This window comes from Gadus morhua, chromosome 18 (assembly GCF_902167405.1).
Source record: "Gadus morhua chromosome 18, gadMor3.0, whole genome shotgun sequence".
In the NCBI taxonomy this organism is placed as follows: Eukaryota; Metazoa; Chordata; class Actinopteri; order Gadiformes; family Gadidae; genus Gadus; species Gadus morhua.
This window is the reverse complement of record NC_044065.1, coordinates 21,802,540-21,821,570: the sequence shown is the minus strand read 5'-3', so window position 1 is coordinate 21,821,570 and position 19,031 is coordinate 21,802,540. Positions and strand designations below refer to the sequence as shown.

The window sequence follows — 19,031 nt, the reverse complement described above, 5'->3', positions numbered from 1 at the left end:
CCTCAAAGCCCCGGACCACCAGTCCCACGCAGCCTTGGATGTTTGGAAGCTCTGTCATAAACTGAAGCCAAACGTATTATTCCCGCTTCTTCAATATTTGCTTTCCCTTCTGGTAAATGTTATTGCATAACACATTTGAACTAACAGGTAACCTCTGATGAAAACTAACCGAACCAGATTCAAAATAAATACTCAAAATAGACGAATAAGGGTCCTTGTGTTAAAGACATTACATTGCAAGTAAATTAATATTATAATCTTTTTTATAAATAAATACACAATTTCGTATCTGTTATCGTATTCATAACTGAAGCTCACACACTTAAGTGTATTCACACACATTTGAATTCCGTCTGCCACTTATATATATATTTAGCACCAGTCCTGGCAAACATTTACTTCAAACTTTCATTTTGAAAGAGATTTTTTTTAAACACACGTTTCCAGAAGAATGCATGCTGCATCAGCAATCTGCATTATTGACCTTAGAGACTTTGTTGACTTTATTTTGGATAAATCATTGCCAGGGAAATCGTATATAAGGGTGAGTTCGGACAGTCTTTCCACACCATTTATGCCAAACTACATATTCATAGCCTCACTATGAAGGCAGGGAATGCTTTGCTGTTGCGTTTCTATGGCCTGTGTTTAACACTGACCTGCTTTGGCCACGGAAAGTATGTTTCATTCTCTTATTTTGTATATTCTTCGTACTTAGTATTTTTAATGATTTCATGTTTTGCATCTCATTTAGAATTATATTACCGTCCTGTGTGCTCTGCTATGACACCCTCATTACCAATCATATTAGCAATAGTAGATGCATTAGACAATAATTAATTGTAAGTATGATAACTATATTCAGGCGGGTGCAGCATCCTGAACCACAACCAGTGGATTGTCTCTACAGCAGTTGGTCGGCCTGGACTCTGTGTGATCCATGCACCAATGAGAGGGTGAGTGAGTCTATCTAAGCTGTAGCAGAGTGGCAATTCAATGCATTGCTATTGCTAGCTAGGGTTATCCCCATAACTGTCTAACTGCTGACAGCATAAAGAGAAGAAACCTAGAGCTGTAATGGGGCATGAGGTTGGACCCAAGAACAGCACAGACCAAGACCACCATTGGAACGGTTCAGTTTTTTGTCCAAAACGTGAATCCAAGCTTTATGGAGACAGACAAGGGGCGAGCAGGCAGAGGGGTCAGGGACAGAAGGCTTTTCAGGTTACCAAGGCAGGAACGATGAGGACGGGTCAGGGACAAGCGGGGTCGAAGCCAAGGAAGTAGTGATGGGCAAATGAAGCTTTTATGAAGCATCGAACCAGTTGAGCCAAATGTTTCGAAAATGGGTTCATTACTCGAAGCTTCAGTGACAGTGACCTCTGCTGGCGAAGTTCGAGGCTGCAGTGGGTTCAACGTATCCTTGCTTTGAAAACGATTTGACGCACAAACACACAAACCCAAATACTTAATAGCATGACTTTTTCACGAATTGAAAAGATCGATCCAAATACAGATGTCTAAATTGTTCTTAAAGGGATATGCCTAACCTTCTGTCCGGATAGGCTAACTGATGTAGGCTAGGATATAATTGAAACGGCATATAAAAACTTTCCCCCTAGGAATGGGATTCTAACCCGGGTCCTCCACTCCACAGTCAGTGTGTTATCCCCTAGTCTACTCTAATCGATACCTTGATCTATTACATACATACCGTACTATGCACAACTCCCGTAAACGATTGTAGCATCGATTGTGTTTTTTTTTCATTAAATAATTAGGCGGTGACCAGCTGGCTTCGGACAAGGTTGGTTGGGTGTGCTTGAGTAACTCTAGGGGGTGATTATGTGGGATGGGGTTAGACAGTCAAAGATTTGTATTGAGGTAGGCTGCCTTATGGATTGAGTCGGTTTCTTTTTTTTGCTCAAAGCTTCTCCACCGAGCCGCGGACCAGTCAAGTGATTCATTCAGGCAACGAACCAGTTGCTGCTTCGGACGTCACATGTCACGTGGTTTTTTTTGCTCTGAAGCAAGCTTCGAAGCAGTGCTTCTTGGGAGTTGGTTTGAAGCACGTATCGAAGCTTCAGTGTCACACTGCCATCACTAAAAGGAAGCAATCCGGGAAATGGTACTAGAGCGCATTTCATGCTGCTAAGACAATCTGGCAGAGTGGAAGGAGTGGGTTTAAATAAGGTAAGGGAACACAGGTGAAGGTGGTTGCACTGATGAGGTGGGAGTGGCAGGCAGGTGATCCGGAAAATTACTGGCATGGCTGGCAATGGGATGGAAAGCCAGGAGCGGATTATGACAGTACAGAGATGGCAGTAGGACGGAAAGCCAGGAGCGGATTGTGACAAGAGCAGACTTGGTCATCCAAAATACACTTAATAATTCATATATTTGCTTTTATGTGGCTATCCCAGAATGCACTGGGTCCCCTGCCGTGGCCAACTTTTGGTCCTGAACCAGTTTGAAAAACACTGACACTGTATAAAATCATACTAACCTAGATTACAAACTAGTCTATCATTTACAACAACCTGCGCTTTTGCATGTTTGCTCTGGTCTGTCTGTCTTTTGTTCTGCGGACCTGACTGTCTCTATGCGTTGCTCCACGCCTTTCAGCAACGTTCCCGAGGCATTGAAGAATTTGGGCAGTTTAGGGGCCAGCCGTGCAGAGAGTCGCTGAGTGAGAGCGCGGAGTGCATCACGGAAGTCACATGCGCACCAACGGCAACCACCGGCTGCCCTGCCGCACACTTTCAGTGTGGCTCAGGTAACGGTTTACATTCAAAATAATAAGAGTTGATTAATCACACTAGGATATCTCTCTCAAATCAAAACATAAACGTCAACATTTCTTCCGCACCATCCTTATAAGCCCAGCAACTGTCAAGCTCTTGGCCTACTAGCAACCAAAGGTCGCTGGTTAGATCCCCGGCTCCTCCTAGCTGAGTGTCAAGGAGTCCCTGAGTGAGACGCCTCACCTTGACTCCTCCTGAAGAGCTTTCTGTCGCCCTGCGTGGTTGACTCCGCCGTCGGTGTGTGAATGTGTGAATGAAAGGTTGTAAGTCGGTTCGGTTGAAAGCGTCAACAAAATACCCTAAATGTAAATGTCAAGAAAGGATAAGTAATGGAAAACACCTGCCACTAACCAACACCTCACTGTTATCTGATGGGGTTCCGATCTCTGTTGTCGGTCCCCAAAATGCAATCAGGGCTTTCTCTCTTCCATGGCTTTCCCTCTCTTTACAGGCGCTTGTATAAAACAGAGACTGGTATGCAATCATGACTTTGACTGTGAGGATCAAATCGACGAGGATGCTTGTGACAGAATGTCCCGGAAACCTTGCAGTACAAGGACAGAGGAGACCCCCGGCGACGGTTGGAGGGCTGCAATGGGACAGGGGTGAGCTGCTTCAGCCATCTTGATATGAACTTTACAAAAAAAGAAGACTTTGAAACAAAAGTGTCTGGGTTGGGAGAAACTCGTTGAGGGATATTTAGATATCTCGTTGGGGATCCAACCAAACATATGAGCTATAATGAAATAGAAATATGATGTTGCTGTAATCTCTCAACATTATTATTTTGGGAAAACAAAAGTTTTTGACCAAGAAAAGAGATAACTTGCAATGCATTTTAGGTACATGTTATTACTGAGCAGGTAGAAGTGAAGGGATGCTACCAGAAGAGATGGCTACTAGCCCACATATCCTGCCACCTTGTGTAGACTTCAATGTTTGTGTTTAGAGAACATGATATTTCTATCAAGAACCTAGCCAAAGTCTCCATGCATCAGAATCAACATCTTGGGTTCAACACCTCCGAAGACGGTCTTCTACAATGGCTACTTTGGTGGAGTCTGTCAGATAGCATCGGGTATCCGACTTCCCTGGAATGTTGCAGGGTTTAACTTGGAGGTTAGTAAATATTAAGGTTAATAGGCCAAAGTAAATACAAAAACCGAATGTGTGGGTATAACGTGTATGACATTACAATTTGAGTATTTTTTTCAGACTCATTCAGTTAAAAAAGTTACAAGCGATATCTATGAAAGCAGCCACCAACTTGTTCTCGAACTTCTGTCTGGAACTGCTTACCACGGTGGACTGAGTATCAGATCCAACCCTCTATTGGAGACGTCCAGTAGAAATGAGACACTCGCTCTTGAGGTACGTTTGAAAGAGGATTCAAGACCAATGATAAAAAATAATTAGTTAGCTTATACTAGCTTATGCTTGTAGTTAGAATATACTTCTTCTGTTTACCTAGAGCAAGAAGTTTGTGCGGTTTGACGGCAAATTGCAGTGGGCCACCTACAGACTGAGACCCCGTGATCTCAGAGTGGCCGACGGTTTCACTAAGGACGTGAAGTCTCTGCCCGTCGAGTATGACAAGGGCTCCTATTTCAACTTCATCGAAGACTACGGAACGCATTACACTCGCAGCGGAAAGCTTGGAGGGGAGTACAATCTAATCTACGTTCTCAACGTCAACGAAATCATGCAGAGAAGTAAGTCACCTAGTAGACGCTTTATGGCGTTAACACATTAGCAATGTCAAGTAAGCACTTAAACTACCCAATTCCATAAATTAGCTACCTCTTCAGTACACATTCTGAAACATGACAAGGATTTCAACATCGGAGCGAGTAGCATTTGCAGAACAGACTTGGAAGGAACACTATTCATTGGAGAAGGAGATGTGAGGGAGGGGGATTCAGTTGGTTGTATTGTGCAACCTCCCCTCTAGTTGCTACTACATTTTACTCACTGGACCTTTAACACACATGTTGAAGCTAGCAGCATTGTTTTGTGGTTGCATCTTAGGTAGTCCATCTATGGGAAATTGTTGAATAATGTAATTTATTTGGTTTTCATTATTTGTCAATGATTTGGTGTTATGTACTTATATGACAGATTTGACAGATGCAGCCCTTCTAGAATGTCTCAAAGACTTTGGCTTCAACCTTGGAGTTGGTGCAACAGGAAATGCTAAGACCAGTTCTTGTAATTTCTTCAACAAAGGTCTGCCTTTTTCAAACTATTGTAATTAGGATGCTTGATATGATGATTTGGGCCAGAACAGTTACTGTTACTTTGTTTGACAGCCTACTGTTGTGTTTGAATCATATTAATCTACCTGTAGGCATCTTTGGTTCTTAATGACCCCTACTTACTCTCTAATGAATGAAACCAACTTTTAATTAAAATGCATGCTAAATTACTGGTGGAATGGCTTTAAATTTCAAATTAAATGGTAAACCTTACATGCTAACCAACAAGTCCTTAAACTTTGCCTTTTGACCTCATCCAGTTGAGGGGAATGCTGTGGTGGTTAAAGTGCTCATCTCAGTCAAAGGAGGCGATCCGGAGATTGTTTCAGCCATGAAAGCCAGAATTAGCAGGGACGGACAGATGAGCGCCGAGACCTACCAAAACTGGGCGAGGTCTATTGCAAATCACCCTAGTCTGCTCTACAGTGAGGTACAACCACGACTAATCTTTTGAGGCAGGATAGTGTAGTAATGTTGGACACCCAGCTGAAAAGTAATGGGTACATGTACATGGCCTTACCTGTCGGCATCTTTGGGCATGATGCCTTAAGCCCGACCTGCTTCTTAATTACCTGCTTCTGATTCACTGCAATAAAAAAAAAGAAGAAAAAAAAGGAAAAGAAAACTTTCACCCTGGATAAAAGTGTCAACTAATAGCACACATGACAATCATAGCCCTTTTCTGTTATCTTTAACACTCAACTATGAAAAATGCTTTGACATTGTTTGGTTTCAGCGAGAGCCGATCTATAATGTATTTCCCCTGGGTTTGCCGGAGGCTAACACCAAGATATCCAACATGAAGGCTGCGCTGGCAGACTATGTGGCAGAGTACAGCATGTGCAAGTGTAGACCGTGCCACAACAATGGTACACTTGTCCTGATAGATGGCCTTTGTAGTTGTTTTTGCATACTCGGTTATGAAGGTTTGGCCTGCCAGAACCATGAAGCCGATAAAAAGCCCAGGAAGGGTAAGTTCCAGGAATTATTCCAAAATGCATCTTTAGCAATCAGATTTCTGTCCCACCAAATTTGTGATTTCTGTCCAAGTTGTCAATATAGTCCTGTTTTCTTTGTTGCTCAGAGCCGCGCCCAAGTGTGCCACGCCCCAGTGTTCGCCCCCCCAGTGTGCAGCGACCCAGTGTGCCATGTCCCAGTGTTCGGCCCCCAAATGTGCCCAGCCCCACTGTGCTACATGAGGCTAACTGGGCGTGTTGGTCGGGCTGGTCAACCTGCAGCGGTGGGGAACGAAGTAGAAGCCGAGCGTGTAACGTGGAGGGTCTGCCACCTGGAGGCGTCTGCAGTGGACCGGACGCTGAGACTGATTGGTGTTGAGAGCTAGAACGCAAAGGGTCAAGCTTAATATTTGCGATCTATTATCGGTGAGGCCTCTATCGATAAGACAGACCATCAACTGGGAAGTGACATTTCAGGCATAAGATCTGGCTAATTATCCTAGTGTAAACAGAATAACCCATGGCTATACTCGGCACAATAAACAATTTTTAAGTTGCCAAAAAGCAAGACACCACACTGGCCACCTCATCACAAGGGCCTATTCGTGCAGGATGTTGTATAAATTGTCCAGAATCCCATTACTGATGTGGAACTTTGGCTAATTACGAGATAGTGCTGCTGACCCAGCAATCCAATAAATAGTTGTAATGCATTAATTGTTTCTACACTTGAGATAAATATTTATAGTTTTCTTTTATCACAGACACATATATAGGTAGTGGTTCTTTACCTTGACATGTTTCGACATTTCAAGGTAAAGAAAATAACACCTACCAATATATCTGTGTGGTGTCTGTGATAAAAGAAAACGATTATATTATATATATTAGATTATGATATATGATTACATGAATTGATTATAAAATGAGCCCAGAATTTGTACCTTGTATTATCATTTAGCACTCTATTGCACAATGTAGGCCTAAACCTTTTAGTAAGCAGTTATTCAGCATTAAATTAGCAGCGAGAAAAAACTTGAAAGAATTTTCAGAAACAACATTTGCAGGCTTTTTTAGCTTTACTGACAAGAAAAAAGGCGGTCTCACTACGGTCGGTCTCACTACGGTCTCTTTCTCAAGTGCATTGAGAAAGGGACGGAACTACATGTTGCATAGGACAACTGTGGTGAAAAGGGGCAGCGCTCCAATGCAAACATTGGCCAGTGCTACACCATTTTTGGGGCTTTTTTTCTTTAGGATTCTCAGCTCTGGGTGAAACAACATCGAGGGCTTCCCCATTGTCATTGATTTACGATGAATCTGCCTTGGGTGGTGTTTTATTTACCACTTTTGTCATGACTTGTTATGACAAATATATATAGATAACTTGTTACATCGAGTACCGAAGAAAATGCGTTTATCTAGTTAATGTTATGACTAAATAACGTATCAATGATTCGTTATTGTGACAACACGGTTAATTATGCCAGGATCAGAGTGGATCATAAAAATATATCAGTAGTGTTGGGCAGAAAAGAGTATCATTTAGATCTACCCCAAAAACAAACAGGGTCCTAGAAATTTATGGAAATTAATTTACATTTCTCATTTCACATTTCTCATTTCACATTTCTAGTGCCGACACCAGTCCTGAATAGTTTATTCTTCTACACAGTTGTATGGGTTTGAGTCCATCCTGCCGGATGGAATGGCAAAGAGGCCATGCTCATAGGGTCTGACTTATCTCAACAGGTTCTAATTCACCAGGTAAACCTTTGGTCTGTCTTGGCCAAGACAGACCAACGTTTTCCCTGGTGAATCAGAACCTGGAGGTGCGTCTTACTTATCATTCCACCCACTTCCAATATAAACTGATTTCTGGCCAGCAGGACCGCTGCTGGCTGTTTCGGTGCCCTACGTGAGCGGGGGGGGGGGGGGGGGGGGGTTTGTTTGTAAGGTTTTTACAAACCTTAATTTTTGGTGCCCCCTCAGGTACTTGGTGCCCTACGCGTATAGGGAGCGGCGGGCCTGCTGGCCAGTGTTCGAGAGGTGCTTCATGAATCACCACAGTGGAAGCTTGTTGGCCTTATGTCTCTGATTAAACCACGTGTTGAAAATGCACCACTCTCCGAGTAATACCTAGCCAGACAACAGTAACAAAGATTACAATTGATGAAACTTCAGTTAGTAAACTGCAGCCTCCGTCATTCCAGGAACATACGGTTGACTCCCAGAGCGCCACAGCCAGTGACCTCTAGACATGGAGAGTTCACAACGGCGTTATAACACCCTGTGATGTCCCCCTCACATTCCCTTTTGTAAAGAAATTAGAATACCAAGATTTAGCCTTATTCTTGTTTGATGCGATTTGACCTCTTATTTACAGAATGTTTGCAAAAACTTAATTCAGTGATGACCACCGGACGTGTGGTGATATGATGCATAACGGTACCTATGCCCTCAAAGTTCCAGCGACCTCACTGATCTTGCAAATGGGTTTTCCAGAGCAAAAGAGCGATTCCGAACTAAGATCAGATCAAGTAATCCAATTTTACATTTGATCTAGATCAAACCTTCCTTTTGGGTTTTTCAGAACTTTGTACTCAGTTTGGGATCTATTTGATCCAAAAAACAGGATTATACTGATGCCATCGGAAGGGTGGATTCAGTTGGTGTTGGTTATCCTGAAATTTGGTATTTGGATCACAGCGATCCAATCCAATGTTCTGGCATAAAAGTAAGATGGATCAGGTGATCATGGATAGCAAAACATGGGAAAACATCCAGATTTTTTTTTTTTTTTTAAACTGGGCCCTGGAGCTACTGCATCAGGAGGAATGTGCTATTGGTGAATAATACTAATACAATTAAGCTGTAAATTGTCCATAATTTGGCAAAATGTAATATGATGTAGTCGAACCTGCAGACAAAATAATCCAGAAGTGTTAAATTGAATTAAATATGGCCATTTTATGAAATGTATCTGATATATGAGGCAAATAAGCAAGATTGGTTTGCTTCAGAATATTTTAATTGGTAATTGAATAGCCATGGGTGAGTTTTGTCCTCGACCTGAACGACGAAACAACGATTCATTCATTGGTGATTCCCTTCCCTGAAATACAACACAAGGTGTATAGATGTTGGGATGGGTGCGAATATTCGTTCGTAAGGCAGATATTCTAATCAGTATTAGGAAATTATTTTTGTTTTTAGGAAAAATAATGAATGCAAAATGTTAAGGTTTTTTTAACAACCATGCATATTTGGAGAACTACAGGCAGAAGGCTAGATAACACGTTGTCCAAATATCCCAGTTATAAAATATAGAGGGCGGTTCAGTGGAGGGGTCGGCAGCCATCATCAGCCAAACATGAGATTAATCATCATTCCTTAGTTTTGGATATTCAAACATAATTTGAATATCCCGGTAGCACTTTGACAGTTTTCTTCCATTGTGAGGAAGACTGATGAGTGTGTCCGAAAGCCACCGACTTTGATATTGTTGTTTTGCGTGATAAAAACATTACCAACCACTTTAGAAAACGATCCTAGAAATGATGCATTCAGGCCAACCCTAATTAGAGCCCTACTAAGATCTGCATTCTGAATAAAGACTTGTACTGGTTAAACATAGGCGATTTATAAATGCAATGTTTACTCAGAGCAAAATACTAGTGTGCTTCAGCATGTAGTAAAGCCCAATTTCAAGTCTTTTTTCACATATGTACTTTCAGTCCAAACCCCACACAATACAATTTCTCTCAAAGCCTCTTTCAATCATGTACTACATTATGTATCATGTATAGCTACATTCAAATAAATAAGTGTGCTGTGCAAGAATGCAGTAAAAACATATATTACGAAAATATTTTCATTTCAATCATTGTAAATATACCCCCCCCCCCCCACAAAATAAAGAATAAGGATTCTGCTTAAAAATGTTTTGCTATTCCGACATTCTCGCTCATCAAGGCCATTTGTACTTCTAGGCGTACACGCACACTTGTACTTCTAGGCGTACACGCACTGCTTATCAAGTCCACTTGTACTTCTAAGCGTACACGCACTTGTGCAGCTTGAGGTTGCGCTGGTCAGAGTACCTTTTTCCGCATTTGTCGCAGATGTACTGCTTCCCGCCGGCGTGGACGTGGCGCTTGTGAGTGCGAAGGTGGCTGCCCTGGCTGAAGGTCTTGCCGCAGATGTCGCAGCTATACGGCTTCTCTCCCGTGTGCACGCGCATATGCAGCTTGAGGCTGTTTGCGTTGTTGAAGCGCTTCTCGCAGAGGTGGCAGGGGAAGGGCCGCTCCTCGGAGTGCGTGCGCCCATGGGAGATCAGGCTGCTCTGCTGGCTGAAACTCTTGCCACACTCCTTGCACTCAAAGGGCCGCTCGCCCGTGTGTATGCGCTGGTGGATCTTCAGGTTCACAGACTGGCGGAAGGTCTTGCCACACAGGTCGCAGCCGAACGGACGCAGTCCCGTGTGGATACGCTGGTGGTTCTTGAGGTTGACGGCGTGCCGGAAGCTCTTGGCGCACTGTGCGCACTTAAATGGCTTCTGTCCCGTGTGGATGAGCTGGTGGTTCTTGAGCGTGACCGAGCGCGTGAAGCCCTTGCCGCACAGCGAGCAGGTGAATATCTTCTGGCCCGTGTGGATCTGCGCGTGGCGCGTCAGGTTCTGCGCCAGATTGAAGCTGCGGCCGCACAGGGGGCAGCTGTACGGTCTCTGGCCCGTGTGGATGATGGAGTGGGTCTTGAGGTGTGCCTGCTTGCCGAAGCACTTGCCGCACTGCGGGCACTCGAAGGGCTTTTCGCCGGTGTGTGTGCGGATGTGGTCCTGGAGGCTCTGCTTGTGCGCGAAGCCCTTGGCGCAGATGACGCAGGTGAAGGGCCTCTCCCCTGTGTGGATGCGGGAGTGGGCCTTGAGGTTGCTCTGCGTGGAGAAGTTCTTGCCGCACTCTGTACAGACGAAGCTCTTCCTGCCCGAGGTGGAGGAGGAGGAGGTGGGCCTGGAGCCCAGGGGGTCTGTCTGATGCGACTCATCCGACTCCTTCTCCGCCTGCTCCTGCTCAGACACTGGCAGCGTGAGGTCCATGGTCGGGGAGACAGGGGGTGCCGTGGGGACAAAGGCCTCGGCTGCAGCTCCTTGGGGAGGGAAACAGCTCAATTGTATTTAACTGACCTCACAGAGAAACGTGGAATCTTAGCCTGTTTACACAGGCTAAGAGTTTGACGAAAGACAAAAAGCAACATTCAAGATGATACAATCCGCTAAAGGGTTGGGTCTTCCAAACGGGAGTACATAAAATGGCTTCTTTAGAGATTAGGATTGATTATTTGCACGATACGATAACAACATACGACTAGTTGATAGAAACTTACGCTCAACGATGGCGCCTAGGTCCATGGCGCCGTGTTCATCTTTGATGCTTATGGCAAGGACAAACGGGGTCTCGGGTTGGTTTGTGTCCTCAATGAAGTGCACCGACTGAAGAGCAGAAGCAGGCGTCAAAGCATTCCAACAGCCATGATGAGTCATGGTTACGAAAAACACAGAAGCGACTAGGGCCCGACCGATATTGATTTTTGAGTGCCGATGCCGATTATTTTCAGAGAAAAATTACGATTACGATTTAATCGGCCGATTAAAAAAAAAAAAAGAAGCATATAAAACGTAGTTTTTGATACCTTAAATATACTTTAAACACTTTTGACGAATATGTGAATTGAATGCAGAACCTTTGAGTGTTTTAGAATACATTTACAGTCAAAAATGAGTGTAATGTAAAATGTAAAATAAATAACTAACTCCCAATGTGCTGCGCTCGTGCGTGCTGAGCAGTATGCTCTCACCGTTAGAGTCTACAGTATAACAAATTAACATGGCCTGGGACCTAAAGAAAAACAGGCACAACATGCTCAAACAACGCGTCTTGTGTACATTGGTGAGGTGGGCGCGCAGCTGCCTGAGCGAGCGTGCTTTCATGTTGTACGGTAAAATTCAATCTCCTCTTTTTTACTCCAGCTAAAGTTGTTAGTTAGCAAGGCGAGTAGGAGCGCAATCTGCAGGATACTAAGCGCAATAACATTAAAAAATAAAATAAATAAATAAATAAAAATCGGTTGTAATCGGCGTCTTTTTGGCCGATGCCGATTATTTTCAAAAAGGCTATAATCGGCCGATTAAATCGGCAGGCCGATGAATCGGTTGGGCCCTAGAAGCGACCATGTCGATTTGTAACTGGGAAACTATTCTACGCTAGAGCAGCACTATCAGTTTATTTGTTTATGGATTTTAGGTAAAATGCAAATCTGAGTCTCTCACAAGCTTCCGCAAAAGACTACAGACTCAGTTGTTCAGAATAAACCTATACCGCATAGCCACCCCCTCCCACCCCTTCTACGCGCTTACTGTATGTTGTACTTAGTTATACTACTTAATTGTGTAGCATTTTATCCTAGCTATCTCTGTTGTATACGGGGAATGGGTTAACGTAGTGATTTTAAGTGCTTTGCACTTGGTTCTATGAACATCCTTAATGTACCGACAGCGGTATATTGTCGTTTCTCTTTCTTCTGACAAATGTACTCATTGTAATTCGCTTTTGATAAAAGTGTCTCCTAAATGCCCTGAATGTAAATGCAAATCTGATGCCCTACATCACGGCAATCAACAGGAAACCAAGATGATAATTTAAGGTTAAGGATAAGTGTATTGGTCATCAGTGATTACCTGGATGCATTGGTCTTTCTCTGCAGTCTTTGCAGTTCCTCCATAGGAATGCTCTGCCTCTGTGTGTGGGATCAGAAAGGTTTGTGATTTGATTAGTGTTTACAATTAAGATTTATCAGACCCGATTGACCCATCACAGATATAACAGTTTGGCTTAGGCGTTTGCTGATATAAAATAAACACGCACACACTTTTAAAATAGGTCTGAAGCAACAAAGGTTTTGAGCAGGGCTGGATGTCCAGCATTTGAGCAGTAATTTGAAACACAACTCACCTAAGTTTGCATGAAGACACAATGCTCTGAATGTATGGCCGTACTTCACACAATCATACAACTAAAAATATGGTTTGTTGATTGTGCCAAATTTTTACCAAAGTGCAACGCAGCAGAGCAACTCAAGAGCATGCGAGGAAATGCACTGTAGAAGACGGAAGGCCAGTAAGAAAATAAATAGTAACCAGAGTCTATGACCTTAACAGTCATTATGAGATAACTTTAGAGAGGTTTGATATAGGAGTATATGACCGTAGCTGTTATGATGAGATCACTTTAGAGTGGTTTGATATAGGTGCCGTATAGAGGTATGTATGTTGTTTGATATAGAAGGATTATATGGCCTCAGCTGTTATGATGAGATCACTTTAGAGTGGTTTGATATAGGAGTATGTAACCTTAACAACCTTATAGGAGCAGAGAGTGAAAAGTTTGTCCGGGAGAAAAGGGATATCGAAGCGCTGGCGGTAGAATGAAAAATGTCCAGATTTACAATTATAACAATTTATAATTGAAGTGACAAAGGCCATGCTGATACTGCGATAAAGCGGCGAAACAGTATTTACCAGTGTAAACTGTACATTTATAATAGCTGCCAAGCCATTATTTACAGTGTTACTGTGTTGTTCTTCTAGCCGTTACACAAGAATACGAATAAGACCTTAGTGTCTGAACAACAAGATCCTGTCATAGCCAATGGATTTCTAGGGGTTCAACATTGTGTGAATTAATGTGGTAAAATGAAGGCTGTGCATACCGACTCCTCCGTCTGACAGGATGTTCAGAACACTCATCTGGGGCCGCTTCCTGCCTCGGGATGTCTTAAAAGACCTCTGCTCAAACTCCATCAAGAATTTGGTGTCCTCTACTATCTTCATAATCTTACCCATCGCCTCGTTGCCCAGAGTTTCCATAATAGCCGCGAAATTAGACTGAAAAAAAAAGGTAAAACATATGGAATGAATTCTTGACAGAAAATATTGTGTTCTACAGACATATTTACTAATATACACCAGTAATAATGCTGACATCTAATAGTTTGTTTCTGGTGGCCCGGACCACTTTTTTTAAGAAATAAGCCAATCGTGACCAATCTGAATAAATCAGTATCAGTAGCTTGGATAACTGCCTCAGATATGTGAATAATCTGGGACAACTGATTTTTAGGACAGTCTTATATGATATGAAATCAGTGGGGATTTGTACAGTTCAAGAATTCACTTATGAGCCAAAGGAACACAATTCAAAAGACAAGCTGAAGAATTTCTTCTTTACAGTTTACCAATGCAATCAGAATGGAAGGTCAAAAATACCATTTGGACGTGATTCTCTGCCTGGAGTTTGTCTGTGGGGTCGGGGTCCTCCGGGCCCCCCCGGGTCCTGTGGCAAGGGGAGGCGGACCAGGAGCGGCTCTCCGCCAGCCTGTGGATAAACACACACTCCAACACTTAGAGAGGTCAAGAAGGACAAGGTTTGAAAGATTAAGGCGTTTTTTACCATAACCACTATTATTCTTCTCTCAAGGTGAAGTGAGACGGATGTCCCTTTCAGGGGCTACTATGGGAGAAATTAACCTTTAACTTTTACAATTAACTAAGTATTATCAGGCCTATATATCATATAGATACATTAATAGTGGAAAGCAGCAAAATCATTTTCTACCACACTACCTAATACATAATTTCAGTTAACAGGGTAACCGGGGTTCACCTTTCGAAAGGCAAATGGTGTTAATGAGAGACCTGTGTACAAGTCTCTCACAGAACAGAACAGAAGCAAACTCAACTGATTTTGTATCCTCAATATGTCCTGAGTAAGGAAAAGAACAAACCCATCAGGGGAAAGTTTCACATTAATACCACAACAGATCTAAACAATGGGTATAGCCAGGTGAAAATCTCTTCTTGAATCTTGTTGACATATACATGGTTCTTACAGCTTAATGAAAGTTAAATTTAAGACTTTTTAAGACTTTTTTAATGCCACTTGAAAGGAAATTTAAGACCAACACACAATAAACACACAATAAACACTAGTGGAAAAATGTATTTGAACTTATTTCCACTATCAGTATGCTTTTTGGACAGAAACAAAAAGGACCTCTTGCGCACCTGAACGACGTGAATCTGAGTCGCGGCCGCAAAACAAATGTTTTTTTGGTTCCGCTCTCGTGATTGCGCAACATTACTGCTATTAATTTATATATATATAAAAAAAATTAACTATTCTTTTTTCGATTTGAGACTAATTACAATCATAAAATCCTACTTACCATGTGTAAACTTTTTTAAGACTTTTGAAAGATGGATTTAGGATTTTTTAATGCTATTTAAGGCCTTATTTTTCGATTTATGAATTTAAGACTTTTTAAGGATCCGCGGGAACCCTGATATAACAGTAAAATAATTAATGTTAAGGTATAAAAGGAACCGATTTAGGCTACCCATGAGCATTAATACATAAAGGCAAGAAGAACTTTAAACCAGCCTTTATTAATTACTAGAGTATCCGTGTGAGCATTGCACACTCAACCTCTAGTTGTAATTAAACCCATAGAAATAATGTGGAAACCCCAGTCGATAATGAAACAAATTTCTGAGTGCATAATATAATAACATTTTGCCTATAATGTTACAACATATAACATTTTTTATAACATTGCGCAATGAAGCAAGCATAATAATTTTCTACTTCAAAGCCGTTTTCACATATTTTTGCCGCATTTGTATATCGGGAGATACAACCCTGAGGGGGATTCACACTTAATGCTTTATATGCGGACATCAATGTCGTTTGGACATCAGTAGAATCAACGGGGGGTTTAGGGGGGTGGACTATGACGCAGGGTCTAAGTTCACAAGAGGAGGGATAAGTGTGGCCACTGTCACTATAGTTTGGTTTGATTTGACCAGAGACAAAATAGAGGCAGAAGAACGGGCAGAAGTCAATGCGATCATCTTAAATGTTGAATATCATATATTCCGTTGAATCAACAAAATCAGAAGCATCGATCAATGAAAGATTGGAGTACGAGTTAGAGACAAATAGAAGAAATGACGAAGAAGAAAGGCGTGGCGAACGACTACATTACCAAAGAGAGCGTATTTTCTTGCTTAATTTCACATATAACTAACACTTGGACAAATGTAGTTGCTTTCTGTCTTCAACTGAGAAAACAGGGAATGGAAGGAGGGGACCCTATAATGTTCAGCTGACTGTTAAAATAATAATATATCATTTAGCGTTCACCGCGAATGGCTTATTTTTCAGTGAACAAAAGGCAACAGGATGATTTTCATTCAGGGCTCAATGACACGCTGATGCGTCATCAACATCCCCACTGAATTGGTATGGTAAATACAGACTTTCTACTCCTCATTCATATATAAGGTAATTTACATTTCCTACAGAGAAAATACCACCTCAGGGGTAGTATTATTCAGGAGATTTTCAGGCTACAAATATTCACACATACGGCCCATCAGGAGAATATCAGGATTTACACATCTAGCAGCTAGTGTGTGAGCATTTGATTACATTATAAAATGAGTCCATTTATTGGTAACAGGGGTACTTGTTCGATGAAAAGTGTAGTATACAATGCATTCAAATCAATTATTCAATAGCTTTTACTGTTAGGGTTAGGGTCAGGGATAAATAGTGCATTGACATTTTAAAATGCATGGCAACTACTTTTGGTTAGTTGAAAATAATAATCATCATTGAGATGAAACATCTCTTCAAGTGTCCTGGCCAAGACAGGCCTACAGTCACACATAGCATACACACAAAACATAAGAAAAATAAAACAACAACTTAAACAGTCCACAGGGGGGAGGGGGGATATCAATATCGCAAGACATTTCGGGAGGCTCAAGGAGGAGGGTAATATTAAGATGAGCAACAAAGTGCAAAGACATTTCGGGAGGCTCAAGGGGGAGGGTAATATTACATTTGAGCAACAAAGTGTAGTCTTTATAGACATAATTCACCATACTGTGTTGACATGTTTTCGTTCTGCGTTACTTATGGGTACACCGTCTCTTTAAGATCAGGTGACTTGTGTGTTGATATGCCGGTCGGCGCAATGTTTGAATTTAACGTTTTTTTTACGACAAAATGAACGACCTGCCGTTGCTTGTCGACGCGAGAAATTGTCTCTTGCCTTCTTTTATTGCAATTTCTAAAGTCTCTAGACAGAACTTCTTAACTGGGAGAGTTTTTCAACGCGGGGGCCGTTAAAACAAACGGAAGGTGGGAGGGGGGGATATCAATATTGAAAGACATTGCGTGATGTGAGATCGATTTTGCCGTTGTCTTTCAACGTCTGCGTGTGTGCGTGCGTATGTGCATGCGTGTGCGGTGTGTGTGTATGCGGTGTCCTGCGCTGCCTTTGTCTTGAAACGTCTGCATCAGCACGCACGTCGGGCTTGTGTGCGTGTGTATGCGGTGTACTGTATATGTGCGTTCGGTGTATTTGTGCGTACGCGCGTGCTGTGTGTGTGTGTGAGAGCTGCAGGCTGCTTGGCATGCATGTGTGTGCGTGCATGTCAATGCGTGTGTGGTGTGTTTGTATGCGGTGTCCTGCGCTGCCCTTGTCTTGAAACGTCTGCATCAGTGCGATTGATTGACAGTTAAGTGGCCCTTGAATGAATGACTTGAATCTCTGCTCCTTAAGGTGACATTTGTTTGCCTCTATACTTTTACTGTAAGATGTCAACAAGATTCTACCGGACATTGATACCTGGCTATACCCAATGTTTAGATCTGTAGTGGTATTTATGCAAATTAGCACATACGTAATTCGATTATGCACCGTTTGCCCATGTTAACAAAGAATTTCAACAACGTCATGGTGATATCTAAATGTTAATATTTATCCATATTCAGGTGAGAAAAATAATGAATAGGCATAACCTGTATTTGGGTACTTTCCCCTATTGGGATTCTTCTGGACATTTTTCTTCCTGACTCAGGACATTAATCAGTTGAGTTTGCTTCTGTTTCAATTTTTTCTAGGTTGAACCCCATTTTGGCTTAAAATGAGTGCACTATTCAATATCTACGTGAACTAGACTGATGTCACTGAGTTGACCACAGTGGGATAACTGTTTCAGTGGTCAGCCTAGCGCCTGCTCTAATCCAAGGGCCTCCTAGCAGAGGACCATCAGGAGGGGTTGTGAATGACGGAGGGAATCCCTTTGAAAAGGGCCCTGCTCACTCAGCTTCTTTCCACACTGGTATCAAACATGAGGGCCAGATGTTCCTCTTTAAGTTGAGATGTTACTCTAGATGTACCTCGTAGTTGAGGTGCTACCCGAGATGTTCGTCATAGTTGAGATGTTCCTCATAGTTGAGGCGTTACTCGAGATGTTCCTCATAGTTGAGGCGTTACTCTAGAATCTAGATGTTCCTCTTAGTTGAGGTGTTAAGTCTAGCTGTTCCTCATAGTTGTGGCGTTACTCTAGATGTTCCTCATAGTTGAGGTGTTACTCAAGATGTTTCGCTTAGTTGAGGGGTTACTCTAGATGTCCCTCATTGTTCCTTTAAGCCTCAGTCATGTTCTCCATACCCGCAGAGCGCCGCCACCGCCGCGCGCACCAGGCTCTCCATCACGGACGCGAGCCTTGTTTGCAGCGACACACAGTTCGACATTCTTGGTTGTTTTCTTCTCTTTCTCGACCGGGAGTTACACTATATTCTCGAAAACGATTCGTAGATGATCAGTAGATGATATTTAAACAATCCGATAGAGGCGATACGCGCTTCGCAGAACGACAGAACGCGCTTCGCCGTTCTGTCAACAAAATAAACTATTTACAACATGCATCGCAGCGGCCATTTCCGGAAGTATTTCTTGACATGGACTGTTTTACTTCCGGGTGAATACCAATGCATTGTATAATCCATCTGAAATTCAGCAAACAACAGTTTATAACATAAACATGTATTTGAAAAAAAATGCCATGATTTTCCATTTAAAGTACACGAAAAATAAAATAAGATATA

At 42.3% G+C, this 19,031-nt stretch overlaps 2 protein-coding genes across 3 annotated transcripts; one reads left to right on the top strand and one right to left on the bottom strand.

The window, feature by feature from the left end:
- The first annotated feature begins 550 nt into the window (after positions 1 to 550).
- LOC115531106 (complement component C9) lies at positions 551 to 8,835 on the top strand. Of its 2 annotated transcripts, XM_030340157.1 has the most exons (11): positions 551 to 677; positions 866 to 956; positions 2,626 to 2,776; positions 3,256 to 3,409; positions 3,803 to 3,923; positions 4,020 to 4,175; positions 4,276 to 4,516; positions 4,923 to 5,030; positions 5,320 to 5,489; positions 5,796 to 6,030; positions 6,144 to 8,835. In XM_030340157.1, the coding sequence occupies exons 1-11, from the start codon at positions 604 to 606 to the stop codon at positions 6,392 to 6,394; spliced, it is 1,752 nt and encodes a 583-aa protein (XP_030196017.1). In that variant the 5' UTR covers positions 551 to 603; the 3' UTR covers positions 6,395 to 8,835. The 2 variants fall into 2 exon arrangements, with proteins under 2 accessions (XP_030196017.1, XP_030196018.1); XM_030340158.1 differs by lacking the exons at positions 551 to 677; positions 866 to 956 and adding an exon at positions 2,072 to 2,193.
- Positions 8,836 to 9,024: 189 nt separating this feature from the next.
- Positions 9,025 to 18,918, bottom strand: si:ch211-207i20.2 (C2H2-type zinc finger protein). Its single transcript, XM_030340159.1, has 6 exons — positions 18,595 to 18,918; positions 14,336 to 14,444; positions 13,780 to 13,954; positions 12,749 to 12,807; positions 11,398 to 11,503; positions 9,025 to 11,160 (listed from the first exon to the last, which is right to left on the bottom strand). Exons 1-6 carry the CDS (start codon positions 18,675 to 18,677, stop codon positions 10,070 to 10,072), a joined length of 1,623 nt encoding a protein of 540 aa, XP_030196019.1. The 5' UTR covers positions 18,678 to 18,918; the 3' UTR covers positions 9,025 to 10,069.
- Between the last annotated feature and the right edge of the window lie 113 nt (positions 18,919 to 19,031).